Raw genomic sequence first — 22,758 nt, 5'->3', positions numbered from 1 at the left:
TTGACAGCTCTTTCAGTGGTAGAGTAGTCACAGTCAGTGCCATCCCACTGGGCACAGACGTCAGTTCAACGTCTATTTCCGCGTTGGTTCAAAGTAATTTCATTGATTCAATCAGTGTGTGCCCAGTAGGACAGTAACAGTCTGATAAATACAGTGACAAATGTTTTGTTGTTTTGGCTCTGTGCTCCAACACTTTGGATTTGAAATGATACAACGACTATGGGGTTAAAGTGCAAACTGTCATCTTTCATTAGAGGTTATTTTCATCCACATCGGGTGAACCGTTTAGAAATTACAGCACTTTTTGTACATAGTCCCCTCATTTCAGGGTACCAAAGGTATTGGAACAAATTCACTTATATGTGTATCAAAGTAGTCAACATTTTAGTATTTGGTCCCATGTTCCTAGAACGCAATGATTACATCTGTCACGTCCTGACCTGTTTTCTGTTGTTTTTGTATGTGTTTAGTTGGTCAGGGCGTGAGTTGGGGTGGGCATTCTATGTTATGTGTTTCTATGTTGGGTCAAATGTGTTGCCTGATATGGTTCTCAATTAGAGGCAGGTGTTTGACGTTTCCTCTGATTGAGAACCATATTAAGGTAGGCTGTTCTCACTGTTTGTTTGTGGGTGATTGTTGCTGTGTCTGTGTTTGTTACACCACACGGTACTGTTTCGTTTTCCTGTTTGTGCGTTCTTCGTTATATGTAGTTCACAAGTTCAGGTCTGTTTAACGTCGTTTGTTGTTTTGTAATATTATCAAGTGTCTTTCGTGTCAGTGTTCGTCTTGTCTAATTAAATCATCATGTATTTATCACCCGCTGCGTCTTGGTCCACTCTCTCCCCGAAAGACGAACGTTACAGAATCACCCACCAAACCCGGACCAAGCAGCATGGAGACGGGCAGCAGCGACAGCAGCAGTGGTACAAGGAGGAATGGACATGGGAGGAGATTCTAGACGGAGAAGGACCCTGGGCAGAGCCAGAGGAGTGTCGCCGCCCCAAAGCGGAGCTGGAGGCATCAAAAGCGGAGCTGGAGGCATCAAAAGCGGAGAGGCGGCATTATGAGGCGCTAGCAAGGCAGAGCGGCTGGAAGCCCGAGAGGCTCACCCAAAAATTTCTTGGGGGGGGGGGGGGTAAAGGTGAGTGTGGCGAAGTCAGGTAGGAGACCTGCGCCAACTTCCCGGGCTTACCGTGGAGAGCGAGAGTACGGGCAGACACCGTGTTGTGCGGAAGAGCGCACGGAGTCTCCTGTACGTGTGCTTAGCCCGGTGCGGGTTATTCCACCTCCCCGCACTAGCCGAGCTAGAGTGAGCATTGAGCCAAGTGCCATGAAGCCGGCTCAACATATCTGGCCTCCAGTACGTCTCCTCGGGCCGGTGTACATGGCACCAGCCTTACAAATGGTGTCCCCGGTTCGCCAGCATAGCCCAGTGCGGGCTATTCCACCTCGCCACACTGGCAGGGCTACGGGGACCATTCAACCAGGTAAGGTTGGGCAGGCTCGGTGCTCACGAGCTCGTGTACTCCTTCACGGTCCGGTATGGAGCGGGAAGGCGCCACCTTCCCGCCCCAGCCCAGTACCACCAGTGCCTACACCACGCACCAGGCTTCCAGTGCGTCTCCAGAGCCCTGTTCCTCCTCCACGCACTCTCCCTGTGGTGCGTGTCTCCAGCCCAGTACCTCTAGTTCCGGCACCACGCACCAAGCCTCCTGTGCGTCTCCAGAGCCCTGTACGCACTGTTCCTTCTCCCCGCACTCGCCCTGAGGTGCGTGCCCTCAGCCCGGTACCACCAGTGCCGGTACCACGCACCAGGCCTATAGTGCGCTTTGAGAGTCCAGTGTGCCCTGTTCCTGCTCCCCGCACTAGCCTTGAGGTGCGTGTCTCCAGTCCGGTACCACCAGTTCCGGCACCACGCACCAGGCCTCCTGTGCGTCTCCAGAGCCCTGTACGCACTGTTCCTTCTCCCCGCACTCGCCCTGAGGTGCGTGCCCTCAACTCGGTACCACCAGTGCCGGTACCACGCACCAGGCCTATAGTGCGCTTTGAGAGTCCAGTGTGCCCTGTTCCTGCTCCCCGCACTAGCCTTGAGGTGCGTGTCTCCAGTCCGGTACCACCAGTTCCGGCACCACGCACCAGGCCTACTGTGCGCCTCAGCAGGTCAGAGTCGGCCGTCTGCCTAACGCCGCCTGCACTGCTCGTCTGCCCAGCACCGTCTGTACTGCCTGCCTGCTCAACGCCGCCTGCACTGCTCGTCTGTCCAGCGCCGTCTGAGCTGCCTGCACTGCTCTTCTGCCCAGCGCCGTCTGAGCTGCCTGCCTGCCCAGCGCCATCTGAGTCATCCGTCTGCCCAGCGCCATCTAAGCCATCCGTCTGCCCAGCGCCATCTGAGCCATCCGTCTGCCCAGCGCCATCTGAGCCATCCGTCTGCCCAGCGCCATCTGAGCCATCCGTCTGCCCAGCGCCATCTGAGCCATCCGTCTGCCCAGCGCCATCTGAGCCATCCGTCTGCCCAGCGCCATCTGAGCCATCCGTCTGCCCAGCGCCTTCTGAGCCATCCGTCTGCCCAGCGCCATCTGAGCCGCCCGTCTGTCCCGAGCCGCTAGAGCCGTCCGTCAGTCAGGAGCCGCTAGAGCCGTCCGTCAGTCAGGAGCCGCCAGCCAGTCAGGAGCCGCCAGAGCCGCCAGCCAGTCAGGAGCCGCCAGCCAGTCAGGAGCCGCCAGAGCCGCCAGCCAGTCAGGAGCCGCCAGAGCCGCCAGCCAGTCAGGAGCCGCCAGAGCCGCCAGCCAGTCAGGAGCCGCCAGCCAGTCAGGAGCCGCCAGCCAGTCAGGAGCCGCCAGAGCCGCCAGCCAGTCAGGAGCCGCCTTCCAGTCATGAGCTGCCTTCCAGTCATGAGCTGCCCTCCAGTCATGAGCTGCCCTCCAGTCATGAGCTGCCCTCCAGTCATGAGCTGCCCTCCAGTCATGAGCTGCCCTCCAGTCTCGAGCTGCCCTCCAGTCATGAGCTGCCCTACAGTCATGAGCTGCCCTACAGTCATGAGCTGCCCTCCAGTCATGAGCTGCCCTCCAGTCATGAGCTGCCCTCCAGTCATGAGCTGCCTTCCAGTCATGAGCTGCCTTCCAGTCATGAGCTGCCCTACAGTCATGAGCTGCCCTACAGTCATGAGCTGCCCTACAGTCATGAGCTGCCACTCAGTCCGGAGCTGCCATTCAGTCCGGAGCTGCCATTCAGTCCTGAGCTGCCTCTCTGTCCTGAGCTACCTCTCTGTCCTGAGCTACCTCTCTGTCCTGAGCTACCTCTCTGTCCTGAGCTACCTCCTAAATCATGTGGAGGCCTTGGGGAGGATTCTTAGGCCAAGGTCGTGGGCGAGGGTCGCCACTCAAAGGACGCTAAGGAGGGGGACAAAGACAGTGGTGGAGTGGTGTCCTCGTCCACCGCCGGAGCCGCCACCGCGGACAGATGCCCACCCAGACCCTCCCCTTGAGTTTTAGGGGTGCGCCCGGAGTTCGCACCTTGAGGGGGGGGTTCTGTCACGTCCTGACCTGTTTTCTGTTGTTTTTGTATGTGTTTAGTTGGTCAGGGCGTGAGTTGGGGTGGGCATTCTATGTTATGTGTTTCTATGTTGGGTCAAATGTGTTGCCTGATATGGTTCTCAATTAGAGGCAGGTGTTTGACGTTTCCTCTGATTGAGAACCATATTAAGGTAGGCTGTTCTCACTGTTTGTTTGTGGGTGATTGTTGCTGTGTCTGTGTTTGTTACACCACACGGTACTGTTTCGTTTTCCTGTTCGTGCGTTCTTCGTTATATGTAGTTCACAAGTTCAGGTCTGTTTAACGTCGTTTGTTGTTTTGTAATATTATCAAGTGTCTTTCGTGTCAGTGTTCGTCTTGTCTAATTAAATCATCATGTATTTATCACCCGCTGCGTCTTGGTCCACTCTCTCCCCGAAAGACGAACGTTACAACATCAACCTTGTGACTCTAAAAACTTGTTGGATGCATGTTCTGTTTGTTTTGGTTGTGTTTCAGATTATTTTGTTCCCAATAGAAATAAATGGTAATTGTGGATTGTTCCATTTTGGAGTCACTTTTATTGTAAATAAGAATATAATATATGTCTAAACACTTCTACATTAATGTGGATGTTACCATGACTACAGATAATCCTGAATTAATCGTGAATAATGATGAGTGAGAAAGTTACAGACGCACAAATATCATACCCCACAAATATGCTAACCTCCCCTGTTATTGTAATGGTGAGAGGTTAGCATTGTCTTGGGGGTATATGCTAGATTTAGAATTATTTGGAAACTTTAGATGTCAATGATACAAATGATAGAATGCCTTAGAAATGTAAAGATATATGGGCTGCATGATGCGACTATAGGCTATTGGTGACTTGAGAAAATCACAATAAAAGCTTTCCGCTGTGTTCCCTGCCTCAGGCTGCACATGCTGTTCTCTTATCAAGTGATCATATTTTCACCCATCAAACTATTCTCAATTTAATATTGTCTTTACTAATATGTAAAATTAGTTTCAATTTAGAATGGCCCATTATCAAATGGGCAGGAACAGGGGTAGGAGGGAAAATACATGTTATCCTTACGCACTGGAACTGCGGATGGAGGCCACTTTCCTGAAGGTTCATTTTACTGATGTTGGGTAGGCTACTCCATTTATTACACTATGCAACGGGTGATATTCCGCCCAAACTCTGTATGTCATGGGCTCTCCAACCCTGTTCCTGCAGCTACCCAGTCAGTACTTTATTTGGGAAACCAAGTGAAATCTGTTCATGAACATCGATAGTAACATGTTTTCACAACTAAACATATTTCATTTAACTGTTGACAGCCCCTCTTTCTGCACGCTGGTGAAAGGAACGAAGGAAAGAGGAGATGGAAACTCATGGTGGTGAGATATTACGTATAGCAGCTTAAGGTAATGTGTCAGCCTATTCATTATGAAAATATAAACAATTCCCTATTACTAGGATATTGTCACGTTCCTGACCTGTTTTCTCTTGTTTTTGTATGTGTTTAGTTGGTCAGGGCGTGAGTTGGGGTGGGCATTCTATGTTTTGTGTTTCTATGTTTAGGTCAGTGGTAATTAGCCTTATATGGTTCTCAATCAGGGACAGGTGTTTAACGTTTCCTCTGATTGAGAACCATATAAAGGTAGGCTGTTCACACTGTTTGTTTGTGGGTGGTTGTCTTCCGTGTCTGTGTATGTTACACCACACGGGACTGTTTCGTTGTCGTTCGTGTATGTAGTCTGTACCTGTTCGTGCGTTCTGCGTGTTATATGTAAGTTCTCATAGTTCAGGTCTGTCTACGTTCGTTTTGTTATTTTGTATCATTTCAAGTGTTATTCGTGTTTCGTCTTTTCTTTAATAAACGTAATTATGGATTCAACATATGCTGCGCTTTGGTCCAATCCCTACTCCTCCTCTTCGGACGAAGAGGAGGAGGACAACCGTTACAGATATTCAAAATCAAATACAGATTCACTATAGGCTAACTCTGGATTTGTTTAATATAAGCTAGACCAATTATGTATCTTAAATCTGTATTTTTTGTATGTCTTTCTGCCATGTGTACTATGTGGTAGGTTACGTATTGTATAATGGCACACTCATTATTTTAATTCAGGGTTTTTTTCGGGCTTCAGCTCATATGTAGACCTATGCGTATGCATAAGCTCTAATATGCATATAGAAAGCGTTGTCCATTTCATTGTTAGGCTTTGAAACCATCCACAACGACCATGTTTTCCACTCAGTTTCAACCTGTTCAAATTGATCAATCACTGTGTGGTGAGATTTAAAAGCACATACTGTTTTGAAGATAAGTGTTTGATGTGATTTCCAATAGCATTTGCATTGATGTCATAGTGGTTAGAGGGACAATAGAGCCCTTAGAACCTGATGATCATTAGTGAGTTGGGTTCTACTAACACATGTCAAAGTGGTTAGAGGGACATTAGAGCCCTGAGTACCAGGCCATTAGAATCTGATGACCATTAGTGAGTTGGGTTCTACTAACACGTCCAGAGTACATAAGAGGAGAATACCTTGACTCAACGGTCACGTAGAATTTTACTACGGTCATGACTCATGACTGCCGGTGTGGTGGTAATACGGCCACCGCAACAGCCCTACACACTACCCTCTGTAGCGCCTTGCAGTCGGATGCCAAGCAGTTGCCATACCAAGCAGTGATGCAGCCAGTCAAGATGTTCTCGATGCTGCAGCTGTAGAACAGCCCCGTCGATGTGAATGGGGGTGTGCTTGGCCCGCCGTTTCCTGTAGTCCACGATCAGCTCCTTTGTCTGACTGGCATTGAGGGAGAGGTTGTTGTTGGTGATCAGGCCTACCACCATTGTGTCGTCGGCAAACTTAATGATGGTGTTGGAGTTGTGCGCGGGTGAAAAGGGAGTACAGGAGGGGACTAAGCACACACCCCTGAGTGGCCCCCGTGTTGAGGGTCAGCGTGGCGGATGTGTTGTTGCCTACCCTCACCACCTGTAGTTAATGTCTGTGTTAGCCCCCGTGGCAGACTGTACTAAACTAGGCTCTCCTAACTACCATACAATTACACACCCAGGAAATCACACCAGCAGCGTTTTCCATAGCTCTGCTCCACTCTGCTGTGCCAGTGAAGGCTTTATTACAGGGTTTATGTGGAGTTTAAAGCTTCCAAAACTATTCTAGAGCTCTACTATATCTCCAAGTATTAACCAACATCAAGGCAGGAAACAAGACAAGGTCAAACATGTAGGCCCCTATGTGTGTGTGAGCATGTGTGCACGTGTGTGTGCATGTTCCTTGTGTGTGTGTGGATGCATGTAAAGAAGAGTGTGTGTGTCTGTGTGTGTGCACACACGTGTGTACGTGTCTAAATGTGCACGTGTGTGTACTCACATGGTCCCTCATCTCCTGTTCCACAGTAGGTGACATCATGACGACACAGACAATGGTGACCAGGAGGAAGTAGAGGACATACATGAAGCGTGTTGATGTGGACTGCTTGATCTTAGGACAGCAGCCACAGCAACAGGAGCAGGCTGCCGAGCCACAGCAGCACGCCAGCTACACCAGGACAAAAGAGAAGACATAGGTATTAATACCTACAGTATACACAACGATTTCCTGGACACAGAGTAAGCCTCTCCAAGTAGGAGATTCTCCATTTAGATGTATGATTCTCCATTAAGATTTAAGATTATCCATTGAGATTTAAGATTATCCATTGAGATTTAAGATTATTCATTGAGCATGCTTTTTAGTCCAGGACTAGGCTTAATCTGTGTCTGGGAAACCAAACCGCCCCCTTAAAATCTAAACTAAAGCCAGTCACTGCTGCTAACAACTCAGGAAAATGCAGAGAGAGAGAGAAGGAAAGTCGTTGAAGCAGCCAAAAAGTTGTTGAGCAGGAATCTCAGGAGCCTTGGCTGGTTGACAGGAGTTAGAGGAGCTTGAGCAGATCCCTGGCTGGTAGTGTGTATTGTTGTGAATTGTTAGATACTACTGCACTGTTGGAGTTAAGAACACAAGCATTTTGGTACACCTGCAATAGCATCTGCTAAATATGTGTATGTGACCAATAAAATGTGATGTGATTTAGAGGCTCGAGGAGCACGGGTCTGGAGCATACCACAGAGTACTGGCATTAGCACCGGAACAGAACACATCAGACCGTTACAAACACACACACGCTGAGACTGCGCGCACACACACACACACACCCACACACAGACAATATCAAAGACACACTTTACTGTGGTATCATAGGGTTAGGGTTAAGCACGGGCTCAGACCATATCTGGCTTTACATCCATTACTGTATAATACACAGATTACGTAACAGACACAGGCCTAGAACACAATTTAGACCTCATCTCAGATGGTAGGCTTTACTGCCATATAACATCCTATGTCACAAACTCTGTAGGCCTCTGTAGGTTTTAATCCTGTCTATCTAAAGGGTTTATCATGGTCCAAAACATGTACGTGTACACACAGCTTGGCTTTCATACTTTTTGAAATCTCAGTGCAGCTCAAGCAATTTCTCTAACTGTCAACACATTCAAATGAATATAGGATGCGTACCAGAACCGTGTTGGATGGGAATTTGGGGGAGGTGCGCGTTCGGGCTCTGGTCTCCTGCGGATAGTGGTCTCAAAGCCGGGTAGCTATTTCATGATGGGATGCCGGACTATTGCGTCTTAGCATCTGTGGACTATGATGGAACTGACAGTGTTTTAGTAACATTAAATCTGATTCAAATCTGTTCATATAGACCCCCAGGAAGAATTTTTAAAAACATTTCTGACAAGCAAGCACTTAGATATGGCCATTTTCATAGAATGTTTGGGAATGATGTAGAGTAAGGCATTTGTGAAAATTCTATAGCAATATAGAGTGGGAAAGCGGCTGTAAGTTTGGACAATTAATAGACTGCAGTACATAAAACCAAATAAAAACATCTCAGTCTTGTCCAGGATGGGACTCTACACAGACCGGTGCGCCATAGCCAATCAGAGATACAGTAGGCCTACAAATAAGCCATTTCCACACGGGCCTGCCATCGTTCACTTTGAACTGGAATGTGTGTTTACAGGCAGTAGCCTGTAAACACAGGTAATTAGAACGCATTCGCCAAAGCCACAAAATACACCTGAATGGATTCCTTCAAATATGTAAATCTCACGGGAGTCAGTTGAACGGAGTTTCCTCTGACACATTGGTGCGGCTGACTTCCGGGTTAAGCGGGCGGGTGTTAAGAAGAGCGGTTTGGCGGGTCATGATTCGGAGGACGCACGCTTCGACCATTCCCGAGCCCGTTGGGGAGTTGCAGCGATGAGACAATATCGTAATTGGATATTGGGGAGAAGAAAAAAAATTACTAAAATGTTTTATTTAGATTGACAACTAAGAGATATGCTAACTCTGAATAACAGTAACCAAATGACACCTGCATCTCTAGCTGTAGCCACCCAAAAATTATATGGGTGGGAAAAGTTGGCCACTCACCCACTCGTCCAATGACATGACATCCTCCCAGTGCTAGCTAACGTTAGGCTCTGCATTTTTAACTTGTTAAATAAATAGCTACATAAATAGATAAGCTAGTCTATTAGCCACGTTATGACTGACTTGTGATCATTGCCCTTGCTAGTTTGAGTGTATTGAAATTCCCAGCCTTAGTTTGCTACATTTGTCAGTTTTTGTCCAAAATAGTAATTGAAACTGAAACTGTACATCCCGAATGGCTGGAGACAGCAAACAATGTACCAGGGCCTGGTTTCCCAAAGGCCTGGTCACCCAAAAGCATCTTAAGGCTAAGTTCATCGTTAGAACCTTCGTAAGAGGATCTTTACATTTCCGAGCCATTTCCTAAAACCTTTACTAACGTTGCATCTGAAATCGCTCGTAATCTAATACCTGCTTCAGACCACCCGTAGAACAGCTAAATGCGTCGCCCTCCCTTGTCACTTTACACACAGAAAATCTCTGCTAAACATAGAATGAAGATGTGTATCTGTCTCTCTGTGACCGCTGAAAACTTCAAAGTTGTATACAAATAGCCTAAAAAGTTTGTAATGTTAAACAAGCGAAGCAAGGATACATAAAAAAAAGAATACCGAGATAACCAAACTATATAATAGCTAGATTATTAGGCTAAATATTTACATCACTTTCATGTATGTGCAATCGATAGACCTACCTAGTATTAAGCCATTAGGCTACATCTGAGCCCCTTCAATATTCATATACAGTTGAAGTCGGAAGTTTACATACACCTTAGCCAAATACATTTCAACTCAGTTTTTCACAATTCCTGACATTTAATCCTAGTAGAAATTCCCTGTTTTAGGCCAGTTAGGATCACCACTTTATTTTAAGAATGTGAAATGTCAGAATAATAGTAGAGAGAATGATTTATTTCAGCTTTTATTTCTTTCATCACATTCCCAGTGGGTCAGAAGTTTACATACACTCAATTAGTATTTGGTAACTTGGGTCAAACAATTCGGGTAGCCTTCCACAAGCTTCCCACAATAAGTTGGGTGAATTTTGGCCCAAACCTCCTGACAGAGCTGGTGTAACTGAGTCAGGTTTGTAGGCCTCCTTGCTCGCACATGATTTTTCAGTTCTGCCCACAAATGTTCTATGGGATTGAGGTCAGGGCTTTGTGATGGCCACTCCAATACCTTGACTTTGTTGTCCTTAAGCCATTTTGCCACAACTTTGGAAGGATGCTTGGGGTCATTGTCCATTTGGAAGACCCAGTTGCGACCAAGCTTTAACTTCCTGACTGATGTCTTGATATGTTGCTTCAATATATCCACATAATTTTCCTGCCTCATGATGCCATCTATTTTGTGAAGTGCACCAGTCCCTCCTGCAGCAAAGCACCCCCACAACATGATGCTGCCACCCCCATGCTTCACGGTTGGGATGGGGTTCTTCGGCTTGCAAGCGTCCCCCTTTTTCCTCCAAACATAACGATTGTCATTATGGCCAAACAGTTCTAATTTTGTTTCATCAGACCAGAGGACATTTCTCCAAAAAGTACGATCCTTGTCCCCACGTGCAGTTGCAAACCGTAGTCTGGCTTTTTTTATGGCGGTTTTGGAGCAGTGGCTTCTTCCTTGCTGAGCAGCATTTCAGGTTATGTAGATATTGGACTCGTTTTACTGTGTATATAGATACTTTTGTACCTCTTTCCTCCAGCATCTTCACAAGGTCCTTTGCTGTTGTTCTGGGATTGATTTGCACTATTCGCACAAAAGTACGCTCATCTCTAGGAGACAGAATGCGTCTCCTTCCTGAGCGGTATGATGGCTGCGTGGTCCCATGGTGTTTATACTTGCGTACTATTGTTTGTACAGATGAACATGGCACCTTCAGGCGTTTGGAAATTGCTCCCAAAGATGAACCAGACTTGTGGAGGTCTACAATTTTTTTTCCGGGGTTCATGGCTGAGTCTGAAGGTAGGCCTTGAAATACATCCGCAGGTACACCTCCAATTGACTCAAATGATGTCAATTAGCCTATCAGAAGCTTCTAAAGCCATGACATAATTTTCTGGAATTTTCCAAGCTGTTTAAAGGCACAGTCAACTTGTGTATGTAAACTTCTGACCCACTGGAATTGTGATACAGTGGATTATAAGTGAAATAATCTGTCTGTAAACAATTGTTGGAAAAATTACTTGTGTCATGCACAAAGTAGATGTCCTAACCAACTTGCCAAAACTATAGTTTGTTAACAAGACATTTGTGGAGTGGTTGAAAAACGAGTTTTAATGACTCCAACCTAAGTGTATGTAAACTTCTAACTTCAACTGTATTTTAGACCTATTGGCTACTATTATCTAAAAGCTCACACATTTCACTGTAGCCTAAGCAATAACCTAAAGGTCAACATATTAGGTCTATAGCAACGTTGCTTAACTTACTACTTCATGTTTAATTATTTTTATTGTTTAATTATTTAATTGTAGAATATATGTAGGCCTACTTGAAGCCCAATTCCTGCCTGCCATTAGGCTACAATGATTTGTTGAGCGATTACAAAAACTATTGTCATCATATCCTACTTTTAGGTCACATTGATATTTTTTATAGCGAACGAGGGAATTAGCGTTTTTGACTTTGGCTTTATTCATTCTTGCTCACAGTTTACACAAACTGAAGAAATGCAGAATGTACATAATCAAACATTATATACAAAAAAGCATGATAAAACAGAATACATAACACATGGCAAACATAATACAAATATTTAAATACATAATAGGCTAGAGAACATTTCTTCTCTTGATGGGAAAACTGTATTGTGTAAAACATATGTATATTTTTAAAGATTACTTTGAGTGGCCATAAATCATTTAAGAGCTACAGCGGGTTCTTTAGCCTATATTGTGGAATCCTTTTCAGCACGGGACAGCTCCTGTAATGACACAGTTAAGTCTCACTGTATAACGAGTGCAGTGCGTGGTGTTTTAGGAAATGGGTGTGGCATCTTTGGCCGTTATTTTACAATGCATTGTTAAAACACTCGTAAGCCTAAATTCCATCGCTATCGGGAAACCGGGCCCAGGTCAGCTGTAATTTACAACCTGATAGCAATATTTGTTGGACTACCAAGAAATCTATTGGTGAATTATATGATTCATGCATTGAACTGCATCTATTCTGCCAACAATGTCATAGATGTTTTTTGTCAAATAGAACCTATTTTTAAAACCTCTAATAAAATTGGTTTTGTAGCATAAAATGGGAATTTTATATTTTTTACTGATATTATGATTGTCTGTTTGTTTCATATCTGTAACGTAGTTAAAACACTGTCAGTTCCACTTTAAGACTGTATCATAATAGAGAGACAGGACAGGAGAGGAGAGGACAGGCAAGGGAGGGGCCAAAGGATGTATATGCACAGAGAGGGAAGGAGAGTCTGTTTTTGTTCCCCTTACTGAAGCCAACTCAGACCCCCCTAACCTCACCACAGCTGTGTGTTCTGTATGATTTAGGGCCACTGGGAATCTTATGGATATGGAATGGCAAGGGTGGGGTGGGGTTCTACTAGATGGTTAAAGTATGGTGTATAATTATCCAGTTCAGAAATAGATGACAATGCCTCTGCTTATGAGAGCAGTAAGACAGATTCTCCGGAAGAACTGTCCATCTGTGTGGAGAATGATGGCTTCGGAGGCATCAGTGTCAACAGCGTGGGTATAAAATACATTGGAGAATCTGCAGAAAAACTACAAATGAACAGGCTGACAGTTTGACAGACACAGGCCATTATTTTAGTAAGCCTAAATTGTATTCTACATTTCTCACACCCACCAATCTAAGGCATCCCCCCGCACCTCTCTGATTCAGAGGGGTTGGGTTAAATGCATAAGACACATTTCAGTTGAAGGCTGCATTCAGTTGTACAACTGACTAGGTATCCCCCTTTCCCTTTGCCTTTCCCTTTCAGATGCAGGAGTGTAGGGCTAGTAGGAAAAATGTCAGGGAGGAGGGGCTAAGGGGAGTGTGTACTGTGCAGGGTATGGGGTAGAGGTAGGGAGTTGATTTGGGACTGGGCAGTAGGCCTATATCCTCTATCCACTACACAGGCCTAAATGGGATTAGTTCCTCTCTTTCATAAGAATGAATTAGGCAACACTCAAGTAGTGGATTAGGAAAATGGTTGTGTGGGTGTTGGCTGTCTTTAGTGAGCGTGTATTTAGCTGTTCAGCTAATCTAATAGAGCCAGTGTGTGTAAACGCTCGAACACTAACACAGTGGACACACACTAAGGGGGCTAGAGGAGCTAACTGGGGCTAACTGAATAGCTAGCTACCGTGCTGAGGCATTCCACTGCACACAGAGACAATGGGGATGCCATGACAACCAACTCCGACCCTCCCCTCCCTCCCATGTCGACAGGTGGTCTGCCCTGCTCCCTTTCAAACAATATTAACACCATGCCTGCCAAACTACTAACCCCCAAATCTGTAGCCATCAACCCCTCATCCAACCCCCCACACCACACCCACAAAGGGTTAGGATTACATGGCAAGGCCACCAGCTCTCTACTATTAGCTACTACTATTATTATTATTATTATTATTACTATATAAAAAGCACAAAACCATCCTCCCCGCCCCTTCCTTCCACTCACAGCACACCAACCCCCACTGTGACTCAACCTTCGCTGGACCCTGGGGGCATCGTGAACTCTTTCCCTCTAGTTATTTGTTATGCTATCCCTCTCTCACTTCCTCCCCCTCTCTACCACCCTCTCATCCTGTTCCCTTTATTTGACCTCCCCCTTTCTTTCTCTATTCTCTCTCCTCCTCATCTCGCTCTCTCGTATCCATCAGCTGTCCCAGGGGTTAGGGGTGAAAGGGGATAACCCCTCCTCAGTCTAACGGACTTGGTAAACTACAGACCCTGCTCTGTTGTGCTCACACAGACACAAACACACCATCTTTCACGCACCGCTGTGTACAACTAGTGGGCCACTCAGTCTCAGAACTGCAGTGTAACAGGATGTTTGGCTTCAGATTCCCTTCAGGAAATGAACACAAATCCCCATTGAGAAAGAGACTGAGAGAGTCAAACCACTTATTGAAAACAATGGGCTAGCTGGTCAAAAACTGAGGGATTGAAAAGGAATGGATCAGCAGGTTGACACAAGTTGGTGAAGCCCACAGCTGGTCCCAGGTCAGGGGATATCTCTAACACTATGAGATAGGCTACAACTATAGAGTATCACAATATGAGTCATAATACTCATAAAACCTAGCGGTCAAACAAGGTTATGGTTCCAATCGTTTTTCCACCATTCATTTTTCCCATAAGGGATTTTAGAAACACTTAAAATAAGGCCTGTGTTTTGTGTAGACTTACCCCGGTGTGACGTTTTGATAACCGTGTAAATCTCTCTAGGACAAGGTGACTTTTATCAATATATTCGCTTGTATTTCCCCCGACAAAAAATGAATACTAATTAGCTGCTAATGTGGCTAACATAAAAAACTACAAATGCCATGATGATTTGGACTTGACTTCCAAATCGAGGCAAAGGTAAGAATCTCTGGATTAACAATCTAATATTAGCTAAATTTAGTAATGAATAAATTAGCTAACTTTCTTTAAATTTACATTTTTGTGAACTGTCTTGTGCAAGTTTTAAATTGACACAATACCTGTTAGCAAAGGTGTCCTCTACCTAGAGATGATGTGCAGGAGTTTGCAGGGATTTGTACTCTTGCATGACGTATATTTTCATGCTAATTAGCATTTTCGAATCTGAGAGTAAATAGAGCCAAATACATTGATAAAAGTCACCTTGTCTGGGAGAGTACATAGTTATCAAAACATCACGCCAGGGTAAGCCTACAAGAAACACAGCCCTTATTTTAAGTGTATCTCAAATTACCTATGGGAAAAATGAATGGTGGAAAAATGATTGGAACCATTTCCCTGTTTGCCGACTAGGTTTTATGGGTATTATGACAGCTCCACTGTGGGGCTCTATTGGACTGAGATAAGAACAGTCCTATGATCAGTGTTAGAATGGGTTGTGTCTTTGAGGATAATAATGGTAACCACTAAAAGCTAATTCCCTTATACCCTGGGCCACACACACACACACACACACACACACACACACACACACACACACACACACACACACACACACACACACACACACACACACACACACACACACACACACACACACACACACACACACACACACACCCACACACACACACACACACACACACACACACACACGTGAGTCATTGTGATGCTGCTGACTCAGGGATGTTGCTGTACTCTTCTGCAGCCAACAAGACGGGGAGATGAAATTAACCCATTCCCCAGACACACCCTCTCAAGTTACACACGCTCTGTGTTCACAGAGAGAAACAGAAGGTACGGCAACATATATAAACCCAGGAAGACAAAGACAGAAGGCTGAGGCACACACACACTAACACAAATATTGGCCTACAGAGTTAGGAGCCAAAGCTAGGGTTGGTAAAGTGTAGAGATAACCTAGTGCCCGTTCTTCCCTGATTGACAGCAACTCTTTTGTTTTGTCTGTAAAGCTAGGCAGTTGCACGCACACTGCAAAAATGTATCACTGCACTGTTTCCTACACAAACATACACACACTTGAGAGGAAGGAAGGCCCTAAAAATTGTCAAAGACTGTTCTCTCTTCTACCGCACGGCAAGCCTTACCAATGCACCAAGTCCGGAACCAAGAGGCCCCTGAACAGCTTCTACTCCCAAGCCATAAGACTGTTAAACAGTTAGATAAATAATTAACCAAATAGCTACTAGGACTATCTGCATGAACCTTTTTTTGCAGTAACTTTTTTGATTCATCACATACGCTGCTGCTACTGTTCATTATCTATCTTGTTGCCTAGTCACTTTATTCGTAGTTATATGTACACTACCGTTCAAACGTTTGGGGTCACTTAGAAATGTCCTTGTTTTAGAAAGAAAAGCACATTTTTTGTCCATTAAAATAACATCAAATTGATCAGAAATACAGTGTAGACATTGTTAATGTTGTAAATGACTATTGTAGCTGGAAACGGCTGATTTTTAATGAAATATCTACATAGGCCCATTATCAGCAACCATCACTCCTGTGTTCCAGCAAGGTCAGCATCCCGGAGTCGCCTCTTCACTGTTGACGTTGAGACTGGTGTTTTGCAAGTACTATTTAATGAAGCTGCCAGTGGAGGACATGTGCGGCGTCTGTTTCTTAAACTAGACACTAATGTACTTGTCCTCTTGCTCAGTTGTGCAACTGGGCTTCCCACTCCTCTTTCTATTCTGGTTAGAGCCAGTTTGCGCTGTTCTGTGAAGGGAGTAGTACACACTGTTGTACGAGATCTTCAGTTTCTTGTCAATTTCTCGCATGGAATAGCCTTCATTTCTCAGAACAAGAATAGACTGACGAGTTTCAGAAGAAAGTGCTTAGTTTCTGGACATTTTGAGCCTGTAATCGAACCCACAAATGCTGATGCTCCAGATACTCAACTAGTCTAAAGAAGGCCAGATGTATTGCTCCTTTAATCAGCACAACAGTTTTCAGCTGGGCTAACATAATTGCAAAAGGGTTTTCTAATGATCAATTAGCCTTTTAAAATTATAAACTTGGATTAGTTAACACAACGTGTCATTGGAACACAGGAGTAATGGTTGCTGATAATGGGCCTCTGTACGCCTATGTAGATATTCCATTAAAGATCTGCCGTTTCCAGCTACAATAGTCATTTACAACATTAACAATGTCTACACTGTAATTCTGATCAATTTGATGTTATTTTAATGGACTTATATTTCAAAAACAAGGACATTTCTAAGTGACCCCAAACTTTTGAACGGTAGTGTACATATCTACCAATTACCTCGTACCCTTGCACTCGGTACTGGTACCCCGTGTATATAGACAAGTTATCGTTATTCATTCCTTGTGTATTTATTATTACTTTTATTATTAAATGTTATTTCTTTATTTTCTTTCTCTCTGCATTGTTGGGAACGGCCCGTAAGTAAGCATTTCACTGTTAGTCTACACCTGTTGTTTATGAAGCATGTGACCAATAACATTTGATTTGATTGATTTGAGTAACAACACCTTAATGGGGTAAATACAGCCCCTGGCATTGGCTACGCTAAATAAAGAGAGGGAGTGAAAGGAAGAGAAACAGAAAGAGAACAGGGGAATGTTGAGCAACCCAAGAGGCATCCATGACCCAAACAAACAGAGGAAATGGAACAAAAAGAAAAAAATGAGACCCGAGTCAGTGATACAGACAGACAGAAGTACACAGAGGAAGAATGTAGTCCAGCCATAACACAGTGCTATCTGATCAATACAATATATTATCTTACTCTCAGTAATGGAACATAGCCACTTCTGTTATACACAGGCATGTTTACCTTAGCCTCCAATAAAAACACACAAATAAAGCATTTAGCTTATAATTGTGTTATAGACAATGGAATACCTGTAGTTACATGGGAAACTTAAATGTGTAGCAGATCTTTTTTCATCCAATATTGGATATCAATTATCAAACACATGCATTCAGTTGTACAACTGACTAGGTATACCCCTTTCCCTTTCATTTGCTGACTGAAGCAGTGGGTTACACTCTCTCCTTGTCTTTCGATGTCGCTAGGCTGAACCCATTACCATCAAGCAGACAGACATTTCACAGGGTTTCATCATACTACCGTCTCTACACATGGAGCATCAGCCAGCACAGAGAGATAGATGCTCAACATCTAGGCGACACTCTTAGAAAAAAGGGTTCCAAAATTCTAGATAGCACCTTTTTTCTAAGAGTGTACACATAAACATACACACTAGACTAGGCCTACTAGCCTAGCTACAGCCCTAGCCAAACTCCCAACCACAACCCCAGGCTCTGTTTGTGACCCTCAACGTAGCCAGTAAAACATTTCAGTTTCAAACTTAATTCAAATCCTCTAATGGCTGCACCTGGTACAAGGACGGTTAAAGGAGTGGTTCACTATTTTACAACATGATAAAATCAAATCAAGCTTTATTTATACAGCACATTTCAGACATGGGATGGAACAAAATGTGCTTCACAGGAAAAAACTAATAAAACAATGAAATATTTACTACACAACAAACATGAGGATAAAAAAAACTAAAGAATAACAATAAAAACCGAACAACCAAAAAGCACCCTAAGGAAAAGCTAAACTAAAAAGGTGTGTTTTAAGATCTCTTTCAATATGTTCACAGTTTCAGCCCCCCTCAGGTTCTCTGGCAGGCTGGGGCATAGTAACTAAAGGCTGCCTCTCCATGCCTCTTGGTCCTAGGCTTCAGGATAGTTAAAAGGCCAGTGCCAGAGGACCCGAGGGACCTACTGGGTACATAACTTAAAAGGATGTCTGACATGTATTGTGGTGCACAATCGTTGATTGATTTAAAAACCAATAGAATTATCTTAAAATGAATTCTAAAACTCACAGGCAGCCAGTGCAGAGACCTTAAAACCAGCGTAATGTGTGCTCTCCGTTTGGTCTTGGTCAGTACCCACGCTGCAGCATTCTGTATGTTTTGCAGTTGACCAATGGCTTTCTTGGGAAGACCAGACAGGAGAGCATTACAGTAGTCAAGCCTGCTTGTAATAATAGCATGCATGAGTCTCTCTGTATCAGCCTAAGAGAGAAACGGCCCACCTTGGCAATGTTCCTCAGGTGGTAAAAGTCTATTTTGGCTACATTCCTAATGTGTGATTTGAAATTGAGTTCAGAATCTAAAATAACACCTAGGTTTTTTACATGCTATTTTATCTTCTTTGCCCTTGAATTCAAATGTGTGGCCAGATTCTCTCTCTGTGATTTGGCTCCAGCAATAATACGTAAATAGCCACCACAAGCTAATAATCAATGGAAGTGATGGGGGAATGTGAGCATGTTTTTTATGGCCATATCACCTTTAAGTAACATCAAATATGGAGAGGATCTGAATTGATTTCAAGTGATTTAGACATTATTTTTTTTAAACATGCTCACATGCCCCCATCAGTTTCATTGATGGTTAGATTGTGGTGGTTATGGTTAGCTGAAGTTCATATTGGCTGTTCAAAGAAAAATTAACCATGGACTACAGTTTCTCTTGGCCCATAGACTACTTTCAGGGTGAGCAACCATCTAACACAGGGTTTCCCAAACTCCCCAAGGGGTTATGGTTTTTGCCCTAGCACTACACAACTGATTCAACTAATCAACTCATCATCAAGCAAAAACCAGAACGAGCACCCCTTGGGGTCACGAGGACCAAGTTTGGGAAACACTGATCTAACATCAAGTTGTAAAATAGTAATCTACTCCTTTAAGAAGCCAAGCCAATCAAAGGCCATAATATCCTGGTTTTGATCAGGGGTTTAGCTCAAGTCTCCCTCCTCCTGTGGAAGCCTGACTGTGTTCACAGCCAGAGGGGTTTTAAAGGAAGACCACCATAATCACTACATATGTTGTTTCCTAAACGTGAATCTATAGTCTATGAGCCAGGAGAGACTGAAAAACACATACTGTGGCTTTGTTTACGTAGCCATGTTGGTTCAGAGGGAAACCTTCTGAAACTGTTCCAGTGTCAGATCTCCCCAGGGCTAACCTCAACTATTACAGGCTGAACTACCCAGCTGACCTGGGACCAGTGTCTGGATCTAGAGTGGGGCCATGTGGCAAGCCTGAAGTGACAGATGACTGGGTGTCTGCCAGACTACTGCAGGTGTATGCTGAGTCAGTGTGTGACAACAGTGTGACCTGACCTCTCATTGTTGTGTTTGCCACCCTCCTGTTCTGTTTCCAGCGTAGCTCAGAGTTACAACTACGTCTATCGGAGTCACCTCTCCGGTCCTGATTCTCTCTCTCATTCCACTGTTCCAGAACTGGACTACTTCCCTCCCTGTCCATCTACACCACTGTTTCTGGCCCTCTTCTGCGCAGCTCTGGCCAGTTTATCTCCGTCACTAATCTAATCCAAACAGCCAGCCCCCCACATTCAGCCAAAGAGGAAATGAACAGACCACCCGCCGATCACACATACAAATAAGATGGACACACACGCATAGACACACAGTCAAAACAAACACAAATACACACACACACTCATACACATGTTGATGGGGACAACGCTAATGGGGGTCTGTGACAGACAGGATTATCGCATGGCCTGTGTAGCAAGACAATGTTGACTAAAGTGTTTGTGCTTCATTTCCTGCTAACATCAGCCACACACACTGCATGCATGTGCACACATACACCAGCCCTTATTTCCTTTTGATTCCATTCTTCATTGAGAGGACTGAAGGGATGGCCCCTGAATACATTGGATGAGGGACGTGTCCCTGTAATTAAATTCCTCTGGAGGAGAAACTATTCAGTGTGGTTAGTTAGACTAGCAGGCAGTTTTGGAACAATGCCAAAGACAAGGCCTATTCAATGGGACATTGAAGACCTCTGTATCACTGTGTTAAATCAGAACCAGTTTTCTCACATACCAATTGTTAAGAGAATTATGTTCTCAATGTTCATAAACTGAACTTCAATTAACTACTCAGTCTGTTACCAAGAATTTGTAAGATACTGGTTGAAATGAAAACAGACAGAGGCCCAGCCTACAATAGTCAAATGTTTATTCACGAGAGCTCTCTGAAGTCCATTATACAAAGACATCCATTTTATAGCTGCGCACATACTTCCACACAAACAGCAGATATCCACACAAACAGTATGTGAGTTTTATCCTTCTTCATGGTTCTCACCACTGTGTATGCCTACCCTGCCGACAGTTCCATTCCCCCCGAGATTAGAGAAACCTTGAGAAATCCTCCCTGTCCTCCTAAGTTCTCAGTTCCTGCCAGGTCGGTTCAAACACAGTCTAACTGTTCTCGGTATCTTTCTTCGGCCTTCCCCCCCATACAAGTTCAAATCCTGAGCTACGCCTTGCTCAGACAGTCTGGGTTTTTCCACTATACAGATACATTGTTTTAACCTAATTCTGACTAAAACTACACACATCATCAGAATATAATTTTATGATTCTAATCAATTTCATACAATAAATGGTTTCAGGGTGGAATATTCTAATCATTAATTTAAACATATAAATTCCATTATCACCAATATGAAGTTATATTAAACTAGATGTGTTAATGGACTTTGGCTGGTTGGTTTGACTTCTGCTGCAATGGTAATTTATACCTAAATTAGCCCCATAGTCTTTTCAGCCAGAGAAGCTCTTCTCATCACCTAATGGCTTGACCATATCATTCCCAAATAACCTAAGCGAATAACTGAGCTTTATTGGATTAAGATCTGTGCTAGTCATGCGAACTCAATATCGTTCCACTGGGAAAGAAGAAATACAGCGACTTGCCCAAAACCTTTAGAACAACACAGCATTACGTCACTGGAAAACTGTGAGATAGTTTCAAAAAATTAATTGGATCAAGCCGGGCACAACCGCTAGGACGTTGGCAGAGGTAACCAGATAGGCAAATGTAGGGAACTGAAGGCAAATTAGTGTCACGCACACCGTCACCGCATGTTAAACAGTGCGATGATACATTGTTTACAGTAGAAGTGACATCGACAACACAAGCAACAATGTTGCCAGTTTACACAAATGTTACAGCATCCGATTCAAATCATAACATCTTTGTAACTGCATCGCGCGCTACTACTCATTTTTTGGGGAAACTGTGGCTGGCTAGATTATCTTCGATGGTCATCCGCAAAGAATAGCTAGCTACAGTAACTAGCTAGCTAGCGTTTAGCCAAACAGTTGGAAGCCACACACATTTCGTAAAATACAAAAATGAATTGAAACCTTGAATACGAAATGAAGAAAAAAACAAAATTAGCTAACTAAATTCCGACATTTTACAGCAATTGTAGCCTAAGCTACTATACATTCTGGAGTTCAATTTGTTAGAAAAAGCTATAACGTTCGCTGGTGGTAGTTTTTCCATAAACGAAGCCGAGTATAATATCAGTTATAACCACAATTGGTTATTACTCACCTGCCCTATACAGCACGGAGTAGGTCTACTACACATCTTGTTATGGTTGTCAAAAATTCAGAATTCAGCCCACTTTTCCAGTTCGGTACAGACGGACGTTCTCGCATAGAATTCTACTCAGAGCGACTGCAGTACGTGTACTTCCCCGTCTCTATCTCTCCCTCTTCTCTTTCTAGCCCCCTCCTCCCACTGTTTTTACCGTGATGGCGTTACTTGCCACAGGCAGGTGCTCATCGCACAGACAAAATGCCAATGGAGCGTGACTCAAAGCGAGTAAAATGCCATAGTAGAGCTACTGTGTAATAAATAAATATATGAAGCATTATAAACAGTTAATACGCACGACAAAAAAATATACTGAATAACTATGACACATTTAATTTAGAAGATTGTATTTTCTTCTTTTGTTTCTATCTCACATCCGTTTTCGTCTCGTTGTTGGGTTCATATAGTTTCTATTCATGATAGTTGTACACTATTCAATGAGGGGATATACCGTGCATTCAGAAAGTATTCATACCCCTTGACCTAATCCACATTTTGTTGTTACAACCTGAATTCAAAATATATTCAATATTCTTTTTCTCGTCCATCTACACACAATATCTCATAATGACAAAGGGAAAACATATTTGTAGAAATGT

At 44.0% G+C, this 22,758-nt stretch overlaps 1 protein-coding gene across 1 annotated transcript in view; it reads right to left on the bottom strand.

The window, feature by feature from the left end:
• Positions 1 to 22,268, bottom strand: part of LOC120063320 (serine incorporator 5-like) — a 51,055-nt gene extending 28,787 nt beyond the window's left edge. Inside the window, exons 1-2 of the mRNA XM_039013629.1 lie at positions 22,115 to 22,268; positions 6,929 to 7,096 (exon numbers count right to left, since the gene is read on the bottom strand). Of these exons, the coding sequence (XP_038869557.1) occupies positions 6,929 to 7,096; positions 22,115 to 22,150 (204 nt within the window). The 5' untranslated portion in view covers positions 22,151 to 22,268. The remainder of the gene's footprint in view (positions 1 to 6,928; positions 7,097 to 22,114) is intronic.
• Positions 22,269 to 22,758: the final 490 nt, after the last annotated feature.

This window comes from Salvelinus namaycush, chromosome 18 (assembly GCF_016432855.1).
Source record: "Salvelinus namaycush isolate Seneca chromosome 18, SaNama_1.0, whole genome shotgun sequence".
Taxonomy (NCBI): Eukaryota; Metazoa; Chordata; class Actinopteri; order Salmoniformes; family Salmonidae; genus Salvelinus; species Salvelinus namaycush.
This window is presented reverse-complemented; position numbering and strand designations above follow the sequence as displayed.